The 20,357-nt window shown below is 40.2% G+C and overlaps 1 protein-coding gene across 3 annotated transcripts in view; it reads right to left on the bottom strand.

The window, feature by feature from the left end:
* The window catches only part of LOC120045664 (ribosomal protein S6 kinase alpha-2-like), a 39,765-nt gene extending 20,400 nt beyond the window's left edge, over positions 1-19,365 (bottom strand). For 2 of the 3 annotated variants that reach the window (XM_038990598.1, XM_038990597.1), the window contains exons 1-3: positions 4,377-4,422; positions 3,164-3,244; positions 2,104-2,183 (exon numbers count right to left, since the gene is read on the bottom strand). In XM_038990598.1, coding sequence (XP_038846526.1) covers positions 2,104-2,183; positions 3,164-3,244; positions 4,377-4,407 — 192 coding nt within the window. In that variant the 5' untranslated portion in view covers positions 4,408-4,422. Of the gene's footprint in view, positions 1-2,103; positions 2,184-3,163; positions 3,245-4,376; positions 4,459-4,561; positions 4,679-19,266 lie in introns of those variants that run through there. The other variant, XM_038990596.1, reaches the window with a different exon arrangement.
* Positions 19,366-20,357: the final 992 nt, after the last annotated feature.

Below are 20,357 nucleotides of genomic sequence, written 5' to 3'. Positions count from 1 at the left end.
GGAACAAAGTACAGAGAGATCCTTGATGAAAACCTGCTCCAGAGCGCTCAGGACCGGTTCACCTTCCAACAGGACAACGACCCTAAGCTCACAGCCAAGACAATGCTGGAGTGGCTTCGAGACAAGTCTCTGAATGTCCTTGAGTGGCCCAGCCAGAGCCCGCCTTGAACCCAATCAAACATCTCTGGAGAGACGCTCCCAATCCAACCTGACAGAGCTTGAAAGTATCTGTAGAGAAGAATGGGAGAAACTCCCCAAATACAGGTGTGCCAAGCTTGCAGCATCATACCCAAGAAGACTCGAGGCTGTAATCGCTGCCAAAGGTGCTTCAACAAAGTACTGAGTAAAGGGTCTGAATACTTATGTAATTGTGATATTTCAGTTTTATTGTTTACATTTTTTGCAAACATTTCTAAAAACCTGTTTTTGCTTTGTCATTATGGGGTATTGTGTGTAAATTGATGAGGGGGAAAAACAATTTAATACATTTTAGAATAAGGCTGGAATGTAACAAAATGTAGAAAAAGTCAAGGGGTCTGAATACCTTCCAAATGCACTGTGTATGATACATGCATCTTAGTTCATCATGGAGTCAAGTATCATGTTAAATATGATCATTGTTCGTTACAAACACAAACTATTGCAATCCACATAGCTTGGCGTATTGCCAAATAATGAGTAAAAAAAAGTATGGTGTGATGAAACAATCTGCAGTTGTTAGCTGAATGTCCCAAAGGAACTCTATGAGTCAATGGTTTCATCAATTGAGTCGTTATCTATAATTTCTTCATAATAGCAGTATTACAATACAGGCTATTGAAGGGGTGGGGAATAATTTTGGCTCGAGGGCCACATTGGGATTTCGAAATTCAACGAAGGGCCACAATTTTTTGGGGACCGATTTGCTCGTCAAAATCATTTTGCAGGCCAGAAAAAGGGCAGTTATTTGAAAATCATTTCTACATAATTTCTATCTAGTTTTAGATGTTCAAATGTGACCCGGGGTGTTATTTAACCCAAAATAATAATTCCCCCCCCAACCCTGGGTTAGTTACTTGGATTCAGGAGTAATTAATCAATGCAAAGAAGGATATATTGTAATCTGACTGATGAGGTCTGGGCTGTTCATTGGCAGTGAGCACTTGAAAATGTTTGCATCGAAAGCCCATGCTAGACATACCACACAAGCCATTATGTCTGTGGTTTGAAATAAACCTGTGCTGGTAATTGGAAGTGAGCACTTGAAAGAGCTACACTTTATTACTGAAGTAGCCTACTTATTTCAACTCACTATGAATGCATGGACATTCAGAGATGCTGAAGTACAAGATTAAAGCCAAACCAATTAGGAATGAACATTTGCAATATAGGGACCTATTCCTGATGGGGTCTGGTCAATGGCAGGGTGTTTATACATATCGATTGAATCAGTGGGGAGGACGGACCTATTTTTAGTCACAGAATGAGTCTTGAAGCTTTGGAACGTGCACGTGTGATGAATGAACGTTCTACTTGGCTCAAGCTCTGAAATCCCTTCACAGGAAAGCTAACTATGGTGGTGGCAGAGAGGCAGTTATAGATTGGTCATTGTGCTGCACAGTGATGGGCCCCAAAGTGGCATGATGAATCAGTGTACTACTAAGAAGTGTCAAAGATCCATTAATAGCTCGGCATTGAACATTCAATTGGCCATCAAAACAGATTTTCATGAGGGCAGAATACCATTCATCTACAGCTCTTTTGGAATGTGCTTGTTTGTTGCTGTTGCCAATAAAGGCAAACAAATCTAAAGAGATAGTTCAAGGGTCATGACATAAAAATAACGCATTGCAAGGGTTTTTACTTGGGAGGGTTTTTACTCTATAAGCCAAATTACCAATTGCTGTTGAGTTGACCAAAAAAAAAAAAGTAATACCACGCAAATTGAGAATGCCTCGAAATATACTGTACCTATTCAATCAAAAAGGGATATCTGCACCAAGAAAACAAATTATTGGAAATAAAAGTATATATATTTTTAAACATATGCATGTGGTGATTGAATGTATTAATAAAACAGTGAATGAGCAGTAAGCCATCACAGTGAGTAACATGATGACTGACCTCTTTAGAAAGCCGTGTGAAGAGGTCTCCCCCTCTGAGGAAGTCTAGAATCAGATATAGCTTCCCCTCCGTCTGAAAGGCTGGGCCATAAAAACAACATAAATGGTCACGCAAAATACATATTCTCCTTCGCTCATGACATGCAATAAAATGAAAACACTCCAAAGTGCAAGAGGCATCACTACAGTTCATGGTTCGATTCCAGGCTGTATCACATCTGGCCATGATTGGGAGTCCCATAGGGCGGCGCACAATTGGCCCAGCGTCGTCCGGGTTTGCCCGGGGTAGGCCGTCATTGTAAATAAGAATTTGTTCTTAAATGACTTGCCTAGTTTAAATAAAGGTTAAGTAAAAAAATATATATATATATTTTTTTTTACAATGAGGCTCAGAGACGATTTGGCAGTTTTATAGCCAATTTCCTGCAATTCTACACATTTAGCTATCATATGCTATCTGGGGGGCCCACAACCAGGGGGACCACAACCCAAAATAAATCAATTTGGTTGGGTACCACCTGGAGTTCGGGGGGCCCCGGGGCATGTGCCCTATGTGCCCGTTCAGTAATCCGGCTCTGCTTAAAAAGGTACATGTCAAGGCAAATCTTTTTTCCTGTTATAATTTTGATAATATAGTCTTCTCGTGTATTCCTATTATCTGCTTTGTTGAGTGCATCTGTTTGCCTGGGGCTGCTGTGGCAATACTCAGAGCATGCTAATAAATAAGGAGGTAAGGTGCTTTGAGACGGAGTGATGGCTTACGCTGTCTGAAGGGCTCCAGACGTCACTGAAATGTTTAGAGGGACGTGCCAAGCCTTATAAAACGCTTGGAGAGTTATTCAATGCAAGAACCTACTCCATTTGATATCACAATGTGTTTCTGCCTGCTGCCTAATGGCAGAACCATTCTAACAACTGATGGCTAAAGACAATCTCGTCACATAATTATTTGGCTGTCTTAACAATAGGGTTTTCATGTCTCAATGTTTGTTGTATGTATGTGTGCCAGTCAGAACATGGTTGCATGAATGAGAAAGACAGCACTTGGGAAATACGCTCACCATAATGGAGTTTGACTATGAAGGGGTGGTTGACTTCAGCCAGAATGTCTCTTTCCATTTTGGACCTCACCCGATCCCGAACTGAAAAACAGACAAAGCTTATCAAAATAGTGGTAATGAATTAAGATACTTGTAGAACTGAACAGATGTGGACAAAAGCTATACATATACAACCCATTAGAGTTGGGCCGGTGTCTGACGATACTGTATAAAATACCTCAGGTATAAATTTCTATACTGTAAAAACTGTTGATACTATGAAAATCTGTAAACCACTCAACCATGCATATGTAACGTCTCCCTCACTAGTCAGCCACTTACCTAATCAGTGCATTGGGAATGTCATCGCATAATCGAGACAGAGTGAGCTAATGCAATGACTTGCTGCATTATGCTCATCTATCTGCATTACCTAAGCCTTCTTCCTATGTCACCTGAGAAATGGAGGTCAGCTACTTCGTTATCAATAATAATCAAAATCATAATCCCCTCAAGCACCTGTGCTGCAATGCAGAATATTATGCCAGCTTCCTCTTGCAATGGCTCTCTGCTTTGCAGAGGACATTCCTGCAGCTGTGCCTGTATTATGTAAGCAAGGAGAACATAATCTCCATATCCTGAGACAGGGCCAAAAGGCTGCATTTCATTATCTAGAGCAGATTTTTTTAAATGTAAAGCGTTTGACTGAGATTTGTTGAGTACAGGAAACGCAAGATGTTTTTGACTGAGATTTGATGAGTATAGGAAACGCAAGATGTTTTTGACTGAGATTTGATGAGTATAGGAAACGCAAGATGTTTTTGACTGAGATTTGATGAGTATAGGAAACGCAAGATGTTTTTGACTGAGATTTGATGAGTATAGGAAACGCAAGATGTTTTTGACTGAGATTTGATGAGTATAGGAAACGCAAGATGTTTTTGACTGAGATTTAATGAGTATAGGAAACGCAAGATGTTTTTGACTGAGATTTGATGAGTATAGGAAACGTAAAATGTTTTTGACTGAGATTTGATGAGTATAGGAAACGTGAGATGTAAAAAAAAAAATAATAATAAAAAAATGAATATATATTTTATTACTTATGCCGGAAAACCAGTTTGGCTGGATAGGGAATTAAATCATACCCATATCATGTCTGTTTACTGTAATAATATTACGCTCTTAGTAAGATTGGTCCAATGAAAAACATCGAAAGTATCAGAATAAGTACCTTTTAGCGTTGCTTTCCTTAACACTTTCATGGCATAAAGCTGTCCTCTGTCAGAGCCTTTGATTTTTCTCACCAGGAACACCTATGGAGGAGATTCATATCAGATTGAACAGTAGGGGAAATGTGACGAATGCATAGTACATACACAGTAGTGTACACCTTAATTCAGGTAGCTATATGTTTACCTTTCCATAGGAGCCTTGGCCTAGCACTTTCAGCAGCTCAAACTGGGAGGGGTCTGCCTTTTCAAAGCCCTCTTTGGTGTGCTGGCTGATGTCGATCTCTTTCAGGATGCCATCGTCCTGCAGGGAAACAGATGGCCCTCATATCAAATCAATCAGGTGATTATAGGAATACCAAGAACACCCATGTCGTTCCAGAGACACAGGGAGAGCCAGAAAGAGGGATTTAGTCAGATGTCCAATTTAGAGAAGTCAAATTTGATCAGGGCAAACGGAGACTACTCAACATAATCATGAATTGAGATGTTACAGCTAGTATCATGAGTATACAAGTATCAGAGGAAACTCAGCATTATTACATCGAAGGATAGAACATGCACATTGCTATTACACTTTTTTCCCTTAGTATTCTCAATCTCCAAACATATCCACGTTAACTGGTGACAATAGGAGGATTTGAAACAGATGTTGCAGGCTAACAGTCAGAGTGTGACCTTGGCTACAGAACCAGCCAGTAGTCCATCCTGTTCCCCTCTTATCAGGGGAGATTAGTGTGACCATGTTTTGCGTGAGTGGGGCTATGTGGCTGCCAAACGGGAGATCTTAAAAGGGAACACTCCGGCTATTAATGCTGTCTTCATGACGTGCCTCTGAAATATGCCGACCCAGGCATGTGAGAGTCCTGCCCTGACTGTCGCTGATTGATGCAGAATCTGCCACGCTGACACAGCAGAGAGCATGGTTAAACCTGTTTATCTCCCTCAATACATACAAGTACAACAAACAGTTACATAACCCTTTGCATACAATATATCATTGGGATGAAATAAAAAAGGATGCTTTTCAAATCCATATGCCGATTTGTCCCTTATGGTTTACGTTAACCTATAACTTCTCCTTCACTATATCATGTTGAACACAGCATTGAATAGGAAGAAAATCATGTATCATGTAGATGAAGAATCAATGGGTTAAGGATGACCTCTGTAGGGGCTCTAGATAATAAAGGCAAATAAATCAAACAATGGGATTACAAATGCTCTGTAGCTATCCAAGGTGTCAGTCCCATGGGCTTTTTATATTTTCAAACCTCTAACACCTCAACAGTCCGCTGTCTAAAAGTTAACAAAGAAATGAGTCATGATGCCTTGTACAAACAGTGATACTCCACAGTAACCAGTACACCATCCATTAATACTAAACTCTGCAAAAAAATAAACGTCCCTTTTTCAGGACCCTGTCTTCCAAAGATAATTCATAAAAATCCAAATAACTTCACAGATCTTCATTGTAAAGGGTTTAAACACTGTTTCCCATGCTTGTTCAATGAACCATAAACAATTAATGAACATGCACCCGTGGAACGGTCGTTAAGACACTAACAGCTTACAGACGGTAGGCAATTAAGGTCACAATTATGAAAACTTAGGACACCAAAGAGGCCTTTCTACTTACTCTGAAAAACACCAAAAGAAAGATGCCCAGGGTCCCTGCTCATCTGTGTGAACGTGTCTTAGGCATGCTGCAAGGAGGCATGAGGACTGCAGATGTGGCCAGGGCAATAAATTGAAATGTCCGTACTGTAAGACCCCTAAGTGTTATGAATTTTATGAATAATGACTAAATTATGTATACATTTAACTAGAACTAATTGAATTCTACCCTGTTTTTCTGTATTGATAAATAATGTTAGTTCATAAGAAAGAGGTCATGTAGCATGTACATGGGAAGAGAGGAAGGTATGTGTGTGCCTAAAGAAAACAAAGTGGATCATTAAACTATGTTTGAACCGACCGGGCTATAACTCTGGGGAGATAAGATAAGACATGGAGAGCCCCTCCAGATTTCCCGTATCTGGAGGAGACTGGAACTGTCAGCTGTGTGGTAATACACTTTGGTGAGACTCCAGGATAAGAGAGAATCCAAAGTTTAGTGTGTATGTATGTGCGTAGGTTAGAGAAGGTATTAAAGGAACGTTTTTGTATATACACAGCAGAGCTCTCTAAATAAACATTCCTGACAATTGTAGCTGGGCCTCCGCCTGATTCATTTCAACCAGTTTCTTACAAATTCTGGGTTTCAGGCTGAGTAATTAATTCAATTTGGTATTATGATCAACTGAGAACAAAATTCTCGTAACACTAAGACAGCGCTACAGGGAGACAGGATGGACAGCTGATCGTCCTCGCAGTGGCAGACCACGTGTAACAACACCTTCACAGGATCGGTACATCCGAACATCACACCTGCGGGACAGGTACAGGATGGCAACAACAACTGCCCGAGTTACACCAGGAACGCACAATCCCTCCATCAGTGCTCAGACTGTTCGCAATAGGCTGAGAGAGGCTGGACTGAGGACTTGTAAGCCTGTTGTAAGGCAGGTCATCACCAGACATCACCGGCAACAACGTCACATATGGGCACAAACCCACCGTCGCTGGACCAGACAGAACTGGCAAAATGTGCTCTTCACTGACGAGTCGCGGTTTTCTCTCACCAGGGGTGATGGTCGGATTCACGTTTATCGTCGAAGGAATGAGTATTACACCGTGGCCTGTACTCTGGAGCGGGATCGATTTGGAGGTGGAGGGTCCGTCATGGTCTGGGGCGGTGTGTCACAGCATCATCGGACTGAGCTTGTTGTCATTGCAGGCAATCTCACCGCTGTGCGTTACAGGGAAGACATCCTCCTCCCTCATGTGGTACCCTTCCTGCAGGCTCATCCTGACATGACCCTCCAGCATGACAATGCCACCAGCCATACTGCTCGCTCTGTGCGTGATTTCCTGCAAGACAGGAATATCAGTGTTCTGCCATGGCCAGTGAAGAGCCCGGATCTCAATCCCATTGAGCATGTCTGGGACCTGTTGGATCGGAGGGTGAGGGCTAGGTCCATTCCCCCCAGAAATGTCCGGGAACTTACAGGTGCCTTGGTGGAAGAGTGGGGTAACATCTCACAGCAAGAACTGGCAAATATGGTGCAGTCCATGAGGAGGAGATGCACTGCAGTACTTAATGCAGCTGGTGGCCACACCAGATACTGACTGTTACTTTTGATTTTGTCCCCCCTTTTTTCAGGGACACATTATTCAATTTCTGTTAGTCACATGTATGTGGAACTTGTTCAGTTTATGTCTCAGTTGTTGAATCTTGTTATGTTCATACAAATATTTACACATGTTAAGTTTGCAGAAAATAAACGAGGTTGACAGTGAGAGGACTTTATTTTTTTGCTGAGTTTAGTTAAAGCATCAGTTTTGTTTTCCAAACGAGGCCTGTTTTTGAAATAGAATAATTGGAAGAAAACTATACCATTTTAGATTACAGAGAATTGCTCTATTATCCTAAAGATCAAACTAATGTTAAGTCTGTGGGGAATTAATAAAAAATATATACATTACTACTACACATCAGAAAGAAAGCGAGAATGGATTTAGCTCAGTTCCACTTAACAGCCTTTCACATTATTCTAAAATACTGGAATGGAAAAGAAAACATTTACCTGTGGAGGGAGTCAACCTGGTAGTACTAGTAGGTTTTCACAGTACCCAATCAGTCTGTTGTTAAATCAGTATTTTTTAAAAGACACCAGTGCAGATTATCTTATTGAATCAAAATAATAAACAACCCTTGTCCAACTATTACTCTTTACCAATAAACATGGATGACATAGTGACATGCGTAGTGTATTCTGAACACCAAGATTTGTTATCTGGGTCAACAGCTGTTGATGGTGTGTATTTCAAAATAATCTCTTTGATTGAAAAAGTCAACTTGACAAAATGTCTCAGTCGGTTGGACAATGGTGCTTGCAATACAATCATTTTGGGTATGATTCCTGCATGGGCCACCTGGATAAAAACTGCTGTTTTCATATTCAGCTATTTGACCATGACTTCATGTTTATGCATCTCAATGGTAGCTTGGTAGTTCTAATGTCAACTCTGATAGCAGCTATACCAGTTTACTATTCCAAACCATCATCATCATGCATTCCGTGCATGCCGTCTGTAAAGGCTGATCATTCCGTGCATGCCGATCATTCCGTGCATGCCGTTTGTAAAGACTGATCATTCCGTGCACGCCGTATTGTAAAGGCTGATCATTCTGTGCATGCTGTTTGTAAAGGCTGATGACCTACAGTATACTGTAGGTATATATATATATTTTTACACCTTTATTTAAATAGGCAAGTCAGTTAAGAACACATTCTTATTTTCAATGACGGCCTAGGAACGGTGGGTTAACTGCCTTGTTCAGGGGCAGAACGACAGATTTTTAACTTGTCAGCTCGGGGATTCAATCTTGCAACCTTACGGTTAACTAGTCCAACGCTGCTTTACATTGCACTCCACGAGGAGCCTGCCTGTTACGCGAATGCAGTAAGAAGCCAAGGTAAGTTGCTAGCTAGCATTAAACTTATCTTATAAAAAACAATCAATCATAATCACTAGTTAACTACACATGGTTGATGATATTACTAGTTTATCTAGTGTGTCCTGCGTTGCATATAATCGATGCGGTGCGCATTCGCGAAAAAGGACCGTCGTTGCTCCAACGTGTAACTAACCATAAACATCAATGCCTTTGTTAAAATCAATACACAAGTATATATATATTTAAACCTGCATATTTAGTTAATATTGCCTGCTACCATGAATTTCTTTTAACTAGGGAAATTTTGTCACTTCTCTTGCAACAGAGTCAGGGTATATGCAGCAGTTTGGGCCACCTGGCTCATTGCGAACTGTGTGAAGACTATTTCTTCCTAACAAAGACAGCCAACTTCGCCAAACAGGGGATGATTTAACAAAAGCGCATTTGCAAAAAAAGCACAATCGTTGCACGACTGTACCTAACCATAAACATCAATGCCTTTCTTAAAATGTATATACTGTACTCTATACCATCTACTGCATCTTGCCTATGCCGTTCTGTACCATCACTCATTCATATATCTTTATGTACATATTATTTATCCCTTTACACTTGTGTGTATAAGGTAGTAGTTGTGGAATTGTTAGGTTAGATTACTTGTTGGTTATTACTGCATTGTCGGAACTAGAAGCACAAGCATTTCGCTACACTCGCATTAACATCTGCTAACCATGTGTATGTGACAAATACAATTTGATTTGATTTGATTTAAAATCAATACACAGAAGTATATATTTTTAAACCTGCATATTTAGCTAAAAGAAATCCAGGTTAGCAGGCAATATTAACCAGGTGAAATTGTGTCACTTCTCTTGCGTTCATTGCACGCAGAGTCAGGGTATATTCAACAGTTTGGGCCGCCTGGCTTGTTGCAAACTAATTTGCCAGAATTTTACGTAGTTATGACATAACATTGAAGGTTGTGCAATGTAACAGGAATATTTAGACTTATGGATGCCACCCGTTAGATAAAATACGGAACGGTTCCGTATTTCACTGCAAGAATAATTAATGACCTATGGCTCGTATTTCTGTGTGTTATTATGTTATAATTAAGTCTATGATTTGATAGAGCAGTCTGACTGAGTGATGGTAGGCACCAGCAGGCTCGTAAGCATTCATTCAAACAGCACTTCCGTGCGTTTTGCCAGCAGCTCTTCGCAATGCTTCAAGCATTGCGTTGTTTATGACTTACTTCAAGCCTATCAACTCCCGAGATTAGGCTGGTGTAACCGATGTGAAATGGCTAGCTAGTTAGCGGGGTGCACGCTAATAGCGTTTCAAACGTCACTCGCTCTGAGACTTGGAGTAGTTGTTCCCCTTGCTCTGCATGGGTAACGCTGCTTCGAGGGTGGCTGTTGTCGATGTGTTCCTGGTTCGAGCCCAGGTAGGAGCGAGGAGAGGGACGGAAGCTATACTGTTACACTGGCAATACTAAAGTGCCTATAAGAACATCCAATAGTCAAAGGTATATGAAATACAAATCGTATAGAGAGAAATAGTCCTATAATTCCTATAATAACTACAACCTAAAACTTCTTACCTGGGAATATTGAAGACTCATGTTAAAAGGAACCACCAGCTTTCATATGTTCTCATGTTCTGAGCAAGGAACTTAAACGTTAGCTTTCTTACATGGCACATATTGCACTTTTACTTTCTTCTCCAACACTTTGTTTTTGCATTATTTAAACCAAATTGAACATGTTTCATTATTTATTTGAGGCTAAATTGATTTTATTGATGTATTATATTAAGTTAAAATAAGTGTTCATTCAGTATTGTTGTAATTGTCATTATTACAAATAAATACAATTTTAAAAAGTCGGCCGATTAATCGGTATTGGCTTTTTTTGGTCCTCCAATAATCGGTATCGGCGTTGAAAAATCATAATCGGTCGACCTCTAATTTGTATGCATTATGTTAGTCATGCTTAGCATTGCTCAGTGTATTGCAGATGTGCAATATTAAATCCCCTACGTCTAGCGTGCAATATTAAATCCCCTACGTCTAGCGTGCAATATTAAATCCCCTACGTCTAGTGTGCAATATTAAATCTCCTACGTCTAGCGTGCAATATTAAATCCCCTACGTCTAGCGTGCAATATTAAATCCCCTACGTCTAGCGTGCAATATTAAATCCCCTACGTCTAGCGTGCAATATTAAATCCCCTACGTCTAGTGTGCAATATTAAATCTCCTACGTCTAGCGTGCAATATTAAATCCCCTACGTCTAGCGTGCAATATTAAATCCCCTACGTCTAGCGCGCAATATTAAATCCCCTACGTCTAGCGTGCAATATTAAATCCCCTACGTCTAGCGTGCAATATTAAATCGCCTACGTCTAGCGTGCAATTTTAAATCCCCTACGTCTAGCGTGTAATATTAAATCCCCTACGTCTAGTGTGTAATATTAAATCCCCTACGTCTAGTGTGTAATATTAAATCCCATACGTCTAGTGTGCAATATTAAATCTCCTACGTCTAGCGTGTGATGTTAAATCCCCTACGTCTAGTGTGTGATGTGAATGTCTGTTTCCTGGTGAAGGGATTGGGGTTTGGTACATGATGACTACATATTATCTCAGAGAGGCTGGTCTGTCTGAACATCTTGCTTTGAGACACTCAGGAAGGATTACAAAGAGACGTCAAAGTGAATGTGATTTCTACTGATAACTGCACACAGCATTCTGTAAGACAAACAGTCACAAGCAGTGACATGTCTATAACTCCCCAGCAATGTTCACACAAACAGTACCATTAGCTAACACTTAGATCCCAACTAGTCTGAAAACATTTGCACCGAATACAACAGTGAAATGCTTACTTTACAAGCCCTTAACCAACAACGCAGTTAAGAAACAATTGTGTAAAGATAGTAATTCATTTTTTTTGTTGAAAAATTAAAAATAATTAAGAGAGCAACAATAAAATAACAGTAACAAGGCTATATACAGGACGGTACTGGTACACAAGGTCAACAAGTGGGGGCACAGGTTAGTCGAGGTAATTGAGGTGCATGCTATACAGAGAAATATGTTGTGAGTGGGGTAACAGCCTCAATTTGTCGGGGCATGGCCTCTACAAGGTGTCGAAAGCGTTCCACAGGGATGCTGGCCCATGTTTAATCCAATGCTTCCCACAGTTGTGTCAAGTTAGCTGGATGTCCTATGGGTGGTCCTACTGTTGAGTGTTAAAAACCCAGCAGCGTTGCAGCTCTTGACACAAACCAGTGCGCCTGGCACCTACTACCATACTTAAATATTTTGTCTTGCCCATTCACAATCCATGTCTCAATTGTTTCGAGGCTTAAAACCTCAAAAAAGTATCTGACCCTTTAAAAAAATAAATAATAATAATTACATACCCAAATCTAACTGCCTGTAGATCAGGACCTGAAGCAAGGATATCCATATTCTTGATACCATTTGAAAGGAAAACTGTAGAAGTCAGTTCCTACATTTGAAAATAAAAATTGATTTTATCAAACAAAACTATGCTACATTTTGTGTCTGGGATCCTCAGGATGACAAATCAGAGCAAGATTACTGAATGTAAGTACATTATTTACCTTCAGAGGTGAATGTATCAAAACAGTTGCTGTGATAAAAGTTTGTTGCTGTGCACTCTCCTCAAACAATAGCATGGTCTTTTTTCACTGTAATAGCTACTGTAAAATTGGACAGTGCAGTTAGATTAACAAGATTTTAAGCATTCTGCACATATAAAAATGTATATGTCCTGGAAAGATGGCTGTTACTTACAACGTCATTCTAGTCACAGAGCACTTTAGCAACAACCGTCCAGGTATAGGGACACTGATCCCATAGAGGTTAAAAATCCTTTGTTAGCCTGTCTCCTCCCCTTCATGTACACTGAAGTGAACTGGATTTAACAAGTGACATCAATAAGGGATCACGGCTTTCACCTGGATTCACCTGGTCAGTCTGTCATGGAAAGAGCAGATGTTCCTAATGTTTTGTACACTCAGTGTAGTATATCGTTTTTTATCGTACAGAGTTCCACACATAGTAATTTAATAGGATATCTGTGGTTCCACCACTTTAGAAGGCATTCCAAACATGCAGGAATAACTTGTGCCTTTAACCATCGCACAACATTCAGCACCATGGACAGCACCATGGATAGCATTGCGATCAATTTGAAATTTCGAATGAACAAAAGACTAATCGTCGATTCAGCACCACGGCTGCTGAACAGCGCCATGCCCAGGTAGCTTTGCAGTGTGGCGGAGAAAAAGGTGAAGATTGCAATCACCTGTGTAGTGGTTGGGTTTGACATGTTTGTCTACTGTTCCAATTCTCATTCCCCCCGAAACTTACAATTGTAAAACTAGGCCTAGAGAATACGTTGAAGATCTTGGTTTCATGCTTACATTTTTCAGTCCAAATCTAATAAAGAATTAATCATTTGAAAGGGTCAATCTGCAGTTCAAACAATAAAGCACTCATCCGGCCACCGCTCTGGGTAAACAGCTTACTGATGGGGCTGGAGAAATGTAACCTCTATCAAATTCATAGACTGGCATATAAATGCAAGGACTGACCATCCATTTGATCAATACGATAGTTGTAACCATGTTTTGAAGCTATACAATGTTTGTTTACAATTAGATTGTTTACAAACAATGGAGTAGAACAAGTTTATATTTTGGGTTCTGATTGGGTTAAACTGTTAAACTAAGCTCAATAAGCAAAAACAAGTTGTATTTTTCAAGAATCAATATAAGTAGCCTCTTAAAATATTATAGTCCCTAATAAACAAATGAGCAAATAGACCTAGGTACACCAAATCCAGCCCGCATTAGGCTATGCTTAATCATGTGTACCTTAATTTGGGAGAACGGACTCGTGGTAATGGCTGGAGCGGAATTGTATCAAATACATCAAACATGGTTTCCATGTGCTTGATGCCAGTCCATTCGCTCCGTTCAGCCATTATGAGCCGTCCTTCCCTCAGCAGCCTCCAATGCATCTCAGTAACAGTTGCAATAAGACCAAGTACTGAATACATTTAGGGCAGGGGTCCCCAATTACAGTGCCAGTCATAGTGAAGACTATGAAATAACACATATGGAATCATGTAGTAACCAAAAAAGTGTTAAACATATTTTATATTTGAGATTCTTCAAAGTTGTCACCCTTTGCCTTGATGACAGATTTGCACACTCTTGGCATTCTCTCAACCAGTTTCACGAGGAATGCTTTTCCAACAGTCATGAAGAAGGTCCCACATATGCTGAACACTTGTTGGCTGATTTTCCTTCACTCTGCAGTCCAACTCATCCCAAACCATCTCAACTGGGTTGAGGTTGCGTGATTGTGGAAGCCAGGTCATCTGATGCAGCACCATCACTCTCTTTCTTGGTCAAATAGCCATTATACAGCCTGGAGGTGTTTTGGGTCATTGTCCTGTTGAAAAACAAATGATGGTCCCACTAAGTGCAAACCAGATGGGGATGGCGTATCGCTGCAGAATGCTGTTGTAGCTCTGCTGGTTAAGGGTGCATTGAATTCTAAATAAATCACAGACAGTGTCACCAGCAAAGCACCCGCATACCATCACACCTCCCCCTCCATGTTTCATGGTGGGAACCACAAATGCAGAGTTCATCCGTTCACCTACTCCGCGTCTCAAAGACACGGCGGCTGGAACCAAAACTCTCAAATTTTGACTCCGACCAAAAGGACAGATTTCCACCGGTCTAATGTCCATTGCTCGTGTTTCGGCCCAAGCAAGTCTCTTCTTCTTATTGATGTCCTTTAGTAGTGGTTTCTTTGCAGCAATTCGACCATGAAGGCCTGATTCACACAATCTCCTCTGAACAGTTGATGTTGAGATGTGTCTGTTACTTGAACTCTGTAGCATTTAGTTGGGTTGCAATTTCTGAGGCTGGTAACGCTAATGAACTTATCCTCTGCAGCAGAGGTAACTTTGGGTATTCCTTTCTTGTGGCGGTCCTCATGAGAGCCAGTTTCATCATTGCGCTTGATGCTTTTTGCAACTGCACTTGAAGAAACTTTCAAAGTCCTTGAAATTTTCCGGATTGACTGACCTTCATGTCTTAAAGTAATGATGGACTGTCGTTTCTCTTTGCTTTTTTGAGCTGTTTTTGCCATAATATGGACTTGGTCTTTTACCAAATAGGGCTATCTCCTGTATACCACCCCTACCATGTCACAACACAACTGATTGGCTCAAACTCATTAAGGAAAGAAATTCCACAAATTAACTTAACAAGGCAAACCTGTTCATTGAAATGCATTTCTGGTGACTACCTCATGAAGCTGGTTGAGAGAATACCAATAGTGTGCAAAGCTGTTATCAAGGCAAAGGGTGGCTACTTTGAAGAATCTCAAATCTCAAATATATTTAGATTTGTTGAAGACTTTTTTTGTTACTACATGATTCCATGTGTTATTTAATAGTTTTGATGTCTCGACTATTATTCTACAATATAGAAAATAGTACAAATAAATAAAAACCCTTTAATGAGTAGGTGTCCAAACATTTGATTGGTACTATATATAAACATTGTTTTTCCTCAGATAACTTGGGTGGCCAAATAAAATCACCCCCAAGCTGTATTTGGTATTGGGGAAACCTGGTTTAGGGAAAAATCCATTTGAATGCAATCACTTTTTGCAGTAGTGGAAAAAGTACCCAATTGTCATACTTAAGTAAAAGTAAAGATATGTTAATAGAAAATGACTCAAGTAAAAGTGAAAGTCACCCAGTAAAATAGTGCTTGAGTAAAAGTCTAAAAGTATTTTGTTTTAAATATACTTAAGGATCAAAAGTAAATGTATTTGCAAAAATGTACTTAAGTATCAAAAGTAAAAATCACTTCAAATTGCTTATATTAAGCAAAGCAGACAGAACAATTCTCTTGTTTTTTTTATTTATGGATAGCCAGGGACACACTACAACAGTCAGACTTCATTTATAAATGAAGCATGTGTGTTTCGCGAGTCCGGCAGTTCAGAGGCAGTAGGGATGACCAGGGATGTTCTCTTGATAAGTGCACGAATTGGACCATTTTCCTGTCTTGCTTTTGGGTGTCAGGGAAAATGTACAAAGTCAAATGTACATTATTTTGTTTAGGAATGTAGTGAAGTAAAAATAAAAGTTGTTAAAAAATATAAATAGTAAAGTACAGATACCAAAAAACTACTTCAGTAGTACATTAAAGTATTTTTACCTAAACACCACTGACTTTTTCACAGCATCCCTTTTGATTTAAAAGACAACTTTGCATTATTGTTTGCCCATTGAAGAAGTTGTCAGATTGTTACTTTTTGGACCTGAATGCCAAACATTCAGGAGATAAAGGTGCTCAAAGTTGACCCATTTTGCATACCCCACCCTACCATGAGACATCCATGTCTTCATCACTGGAAAAGATAAATGGTTGAGTTTGATATAATTTAAAAGCTTACAACAGGGTTGTCAAACTATTTAAAATGTCTTGATGGAAGAAAAAAAAAACGTCAACTATCGTAAAACGTGTGAACAAAATAAAACAAATCATATTTGCATACGTTGTAGCTTAGACCCTATTTTACATCATCTGAGATTGTTGTGTTGTGTCCGCCATCGGTTGAGACACAACATGCTCTTGAATACAGGGAGGGTATCATTTTAATCAGAAACATAATTCATAGAACGGACCAGTCTCTTAGGACCACTGGAATTGATCTGGTCCACCATTGACATTTTAATTGAATTGAAATTGTAACTTCTAAATTACTACCACAAAGATGGCCGCCGGTCCACCCACCGTCGAATGTCAACTTATATGGTCATGTCCATTCTATTACCTACTGAACAAAAATAAAAAACACAACATGCAACAATTTCAATGATTCTACCGAGTTACAGATCATATAAGGAAATCAGTCAATTTAAATAAATTTATTAGGCCCCAATCTATGCATTTCACATGACTGGGCAGGGGCGCGGCCATGGGTGGGCATAGGCCCACCCACTTGGGAGCCAGGTCCATCCATTGGGGGAGACTGGCTGAATGGGTTTTTCCCCACAAAATGGCTTTATAACAGTCAGAAATACTCAGTTTCATCAGCTGTCTGGGAGATTGGTCTCAGACGATCCCGCAGGTGAAGAAGCCAGATGTGGAGGTCCTGGGCTGGCGTGGTTACATGTGGTCTGCGGTTAGACGTACTGCCAAATTCTCTAAATTGACATTGGTGTCTTATGGTAGAGAAATGGACATAAAATTATCTGGCAACAGCTCTGGTGGACATTTCTGCAGTCAGCATGCCAATTGCACACATCTGTGGCATTGTGTTGTGTGACAAAACTGCACATTTTAGAATGGCCTTTTATTGTCCCTAGCACAAGGTGCACCTGTGTAATGATCATGCTGTTTAGTCAGATTCTTGATATGCCACACCTGTCAGGTGGATGGATTATCTTGGCAAAGGAGAAATTCTCACTAACAGGGACGTAAACAAATTTGTGCACAACATTTGAGAGAAATAATCTTCTTGTGTGTATTGAAAATGTCTGGGATATTTTATTTCAGCTCATGAAACCAACACTTCACATGTTGAGTTTATATTTTTCTTCAATATACAGTACATTTCTATGATTTCAATAGGTTTCCTATGGAGAATTGACAGTATAATATAAAACAGATATTCACATCAACATTCTCTGATGTCTGGACCTCAAACTTTTGATGTACCATTTGAAAGTTAAAATTTCAAATTGTTTTCCTATTTTAGTACATTTATCAGCCAAAACATGGCATCCACCCTGTATTCAAGAGCATGTTGTGTCTCAACCAATGGCGGGCACAACACAAAAACCTCAGATGATGTAAAATAGGGTCTAAGCTACCACATATGCAAATATAAAAAATAATTAGAGTTAATGCGTTTTTAGATCATTGACATAAAAGGTTAAAAAAAATCAAGAAATTATCGAATAGTTTGACAACCCTTTTTGTAAGCTTTTAAATGCTTACAAAAATGGTGCCGGAAGAAATGGCAGCCGTTTTACAGGCGCCTAACCAATTGTGCTATGTGTTTTTTCTCGCGTTATTTGTAACTTATTTTGTACATAATGTTTCTGCCACCATATTTATGGCAAAAAAGAGCTTCTGGATATCAGGACAGCGATCATTCACCTCGGATTAGACTAAGATTTTTTCTTCAACAAGCAGGATGTATAGGATGTACTTCAGACACCCGACAAGGCCAAAATCCCTGTCAATGGCAAGAGACGCAGGTACAGAGAACACAGAGTGGGGTGCCTCATAAGGATCCGCTGATGGCGAGTGGGAAATCTGCCTTTACCGTCAGTATTACTTGCCAACGTACAATCATTGGACAATAAATTAGACGAGATACGATCAAGAATATCCTACCAACGGGACATCAAAAACTGTAACATCTTATGTTTCACAGAATTATGGCTGAATGACGACATGGACATTCAGTTTGCGGAATATATGCTGCACCGGCTAGATAGAACAGCACACTCCAGTAAGACGAGGGGGGGGGGGGGGGGGGGGGGGCGGTTTGTGCATATTTGTAAACAACAGCTGGTGCACAAAATCTAAGGAAGTCTCTAGATTTTGCTCGCCTGAAGTAGTGTATCTCATGATAAGCTGTAGACCACACTATTTGCCAAGAGAGTTACCTATATTTTTTATGGCTTTTTATTTACCACCACAGACAGATGCTGGCACTAAGACCGCACTCAGTCAGCTGTATAAGGAAATAAGCAAACAGGAAACCAGAAACCGCTCACCCAGAGGCGGCGCTCCTAGTGGCCGGGGACTTTAATGCAGGGAAACTTAAATCAGTTGTACCTCATTTCTATCAGCATGTTAAATGCACAACCAGAGGGGGACAAAATATAGATCACCTGTACTCCATACACACAGTCGCATACAAAGCTCTCCCTCGCCCTCCATTTCTCAAATCTGACCACAATGCTATCCTCCCAATTCCTGCTTACAAGCAAAAAATAAAGCTGTAGTTGAGCAGGTTGACAGAATTCAACATGATTTTTAATGAAAATGTTGTGCAATGGTAGTCTACAAAGCTTGTCAAAATGCTGAAATTGTACTGGCAAGTATAGCACAACAAGGTTCCACAACAGCCTACCACAACATCATTGAGTGGCAGCTGAATCACACCTTTAGCAAACAATTATTCTGCGTTATGGCACACACAGACACAAAGTAGTTGGGCAGTAAACAACAATACACTTACCTCTAATCTGCAGAGGTTCGCATTTTTGGACCGTGACTTCTTCTGAAGGTAGATGGAAAACCATCTCCTAACTGTAAATTTCTGCATGTTCGTGTCCATTGTGTGCCCCGCTTCAGATCTGCATTGGCAGTTTGCCTTTGCTCAACACCTAAATCCAGATCAGTACACAACAATAGAGAAGGATTTAGTTTCCTCCCAGCCACTCTCTTCTAATCCACTTCCTATATGGCAGATAAACAACCACCAGGAAAACCAGCGATTTGGTCACTGTTGACACCACTGCAGTGTCCGTACGTCCTTGCTACAGCGCAATGCTTTGATATGCACAAGCATTTCGCTACACCCGCAATAACATCTGCTAAACACGTGTATGTGACCAATACGATTTGATTTGATTTGACAGTGCCATCCAAGCAGCAGTGATTCTGGCGATTACGGTCCTCAGCACCCGCCGCTATCCCTTTTGTCCCGCTGAATCAGCACGGTGCAGTCATGCAATGTGAAGCAAGCGAGGGCTCCCCTCCTCCCCAACATTCAGCTTCTTCTTTTTGCGCCCAATCAAACAGGACTCTCACCGTTGATAGTAGAGAACTCCCCCTTCTCTGACAACAGAGAGCAACTAATCCACATGTTCATGATACACCCCTACCTCATGTAGATATCAAGGAGGGTGGACACAGACTCAGAGAGCAGCATGCAATGTTGGTATGAAGCCCAGTGAAATTATGAGACGTCTCATCTGTTGTCAGGCATGTTAGGGATGCATGGATCACAGGTGAATGTTGTGGTGTTTTTAAGGCTGTGTTTACACAGGTAGCCCAAATATGTACATCCTCCCAACCTCAGAATAAATTAAGGTTGGAGTGTCGGCTGATTAGTGTCTGCTTCAAACAAGGATCAGCTAAGAGGAAATCAGATTTTAAACATTGATGCCATATTTATAATTCTATAAAATATATCCAACTAATTGTACAATAAAGTGAGGGAATTATTTCCACTGAGGTCCTATTTTTTACATATATACATATACAATTACATGGATACAGACACATTACAGAGATACCTGAAAGAAAGGTTATACTGTTCACACA

The sequence above is a fragment of the Salvelinus namaycush genome, chromosome 4 (assembly GCF_016432855.1).
Source record: "Salvelinus namaycush isolate Seneca chromosome 4, SaNama_1.0, whole genome shotgun sequence".
NCBI lineage: Eukaryota > Metazoa > Chordata > Actinopteri > Salmoniformes > Salmonidae > Salvelinus > Salvelinus namaycush.
Note: the sequence above shows the minus strand (reverse complement) of the source record. Positions and strands in the feature narration are given on the sequence as shown.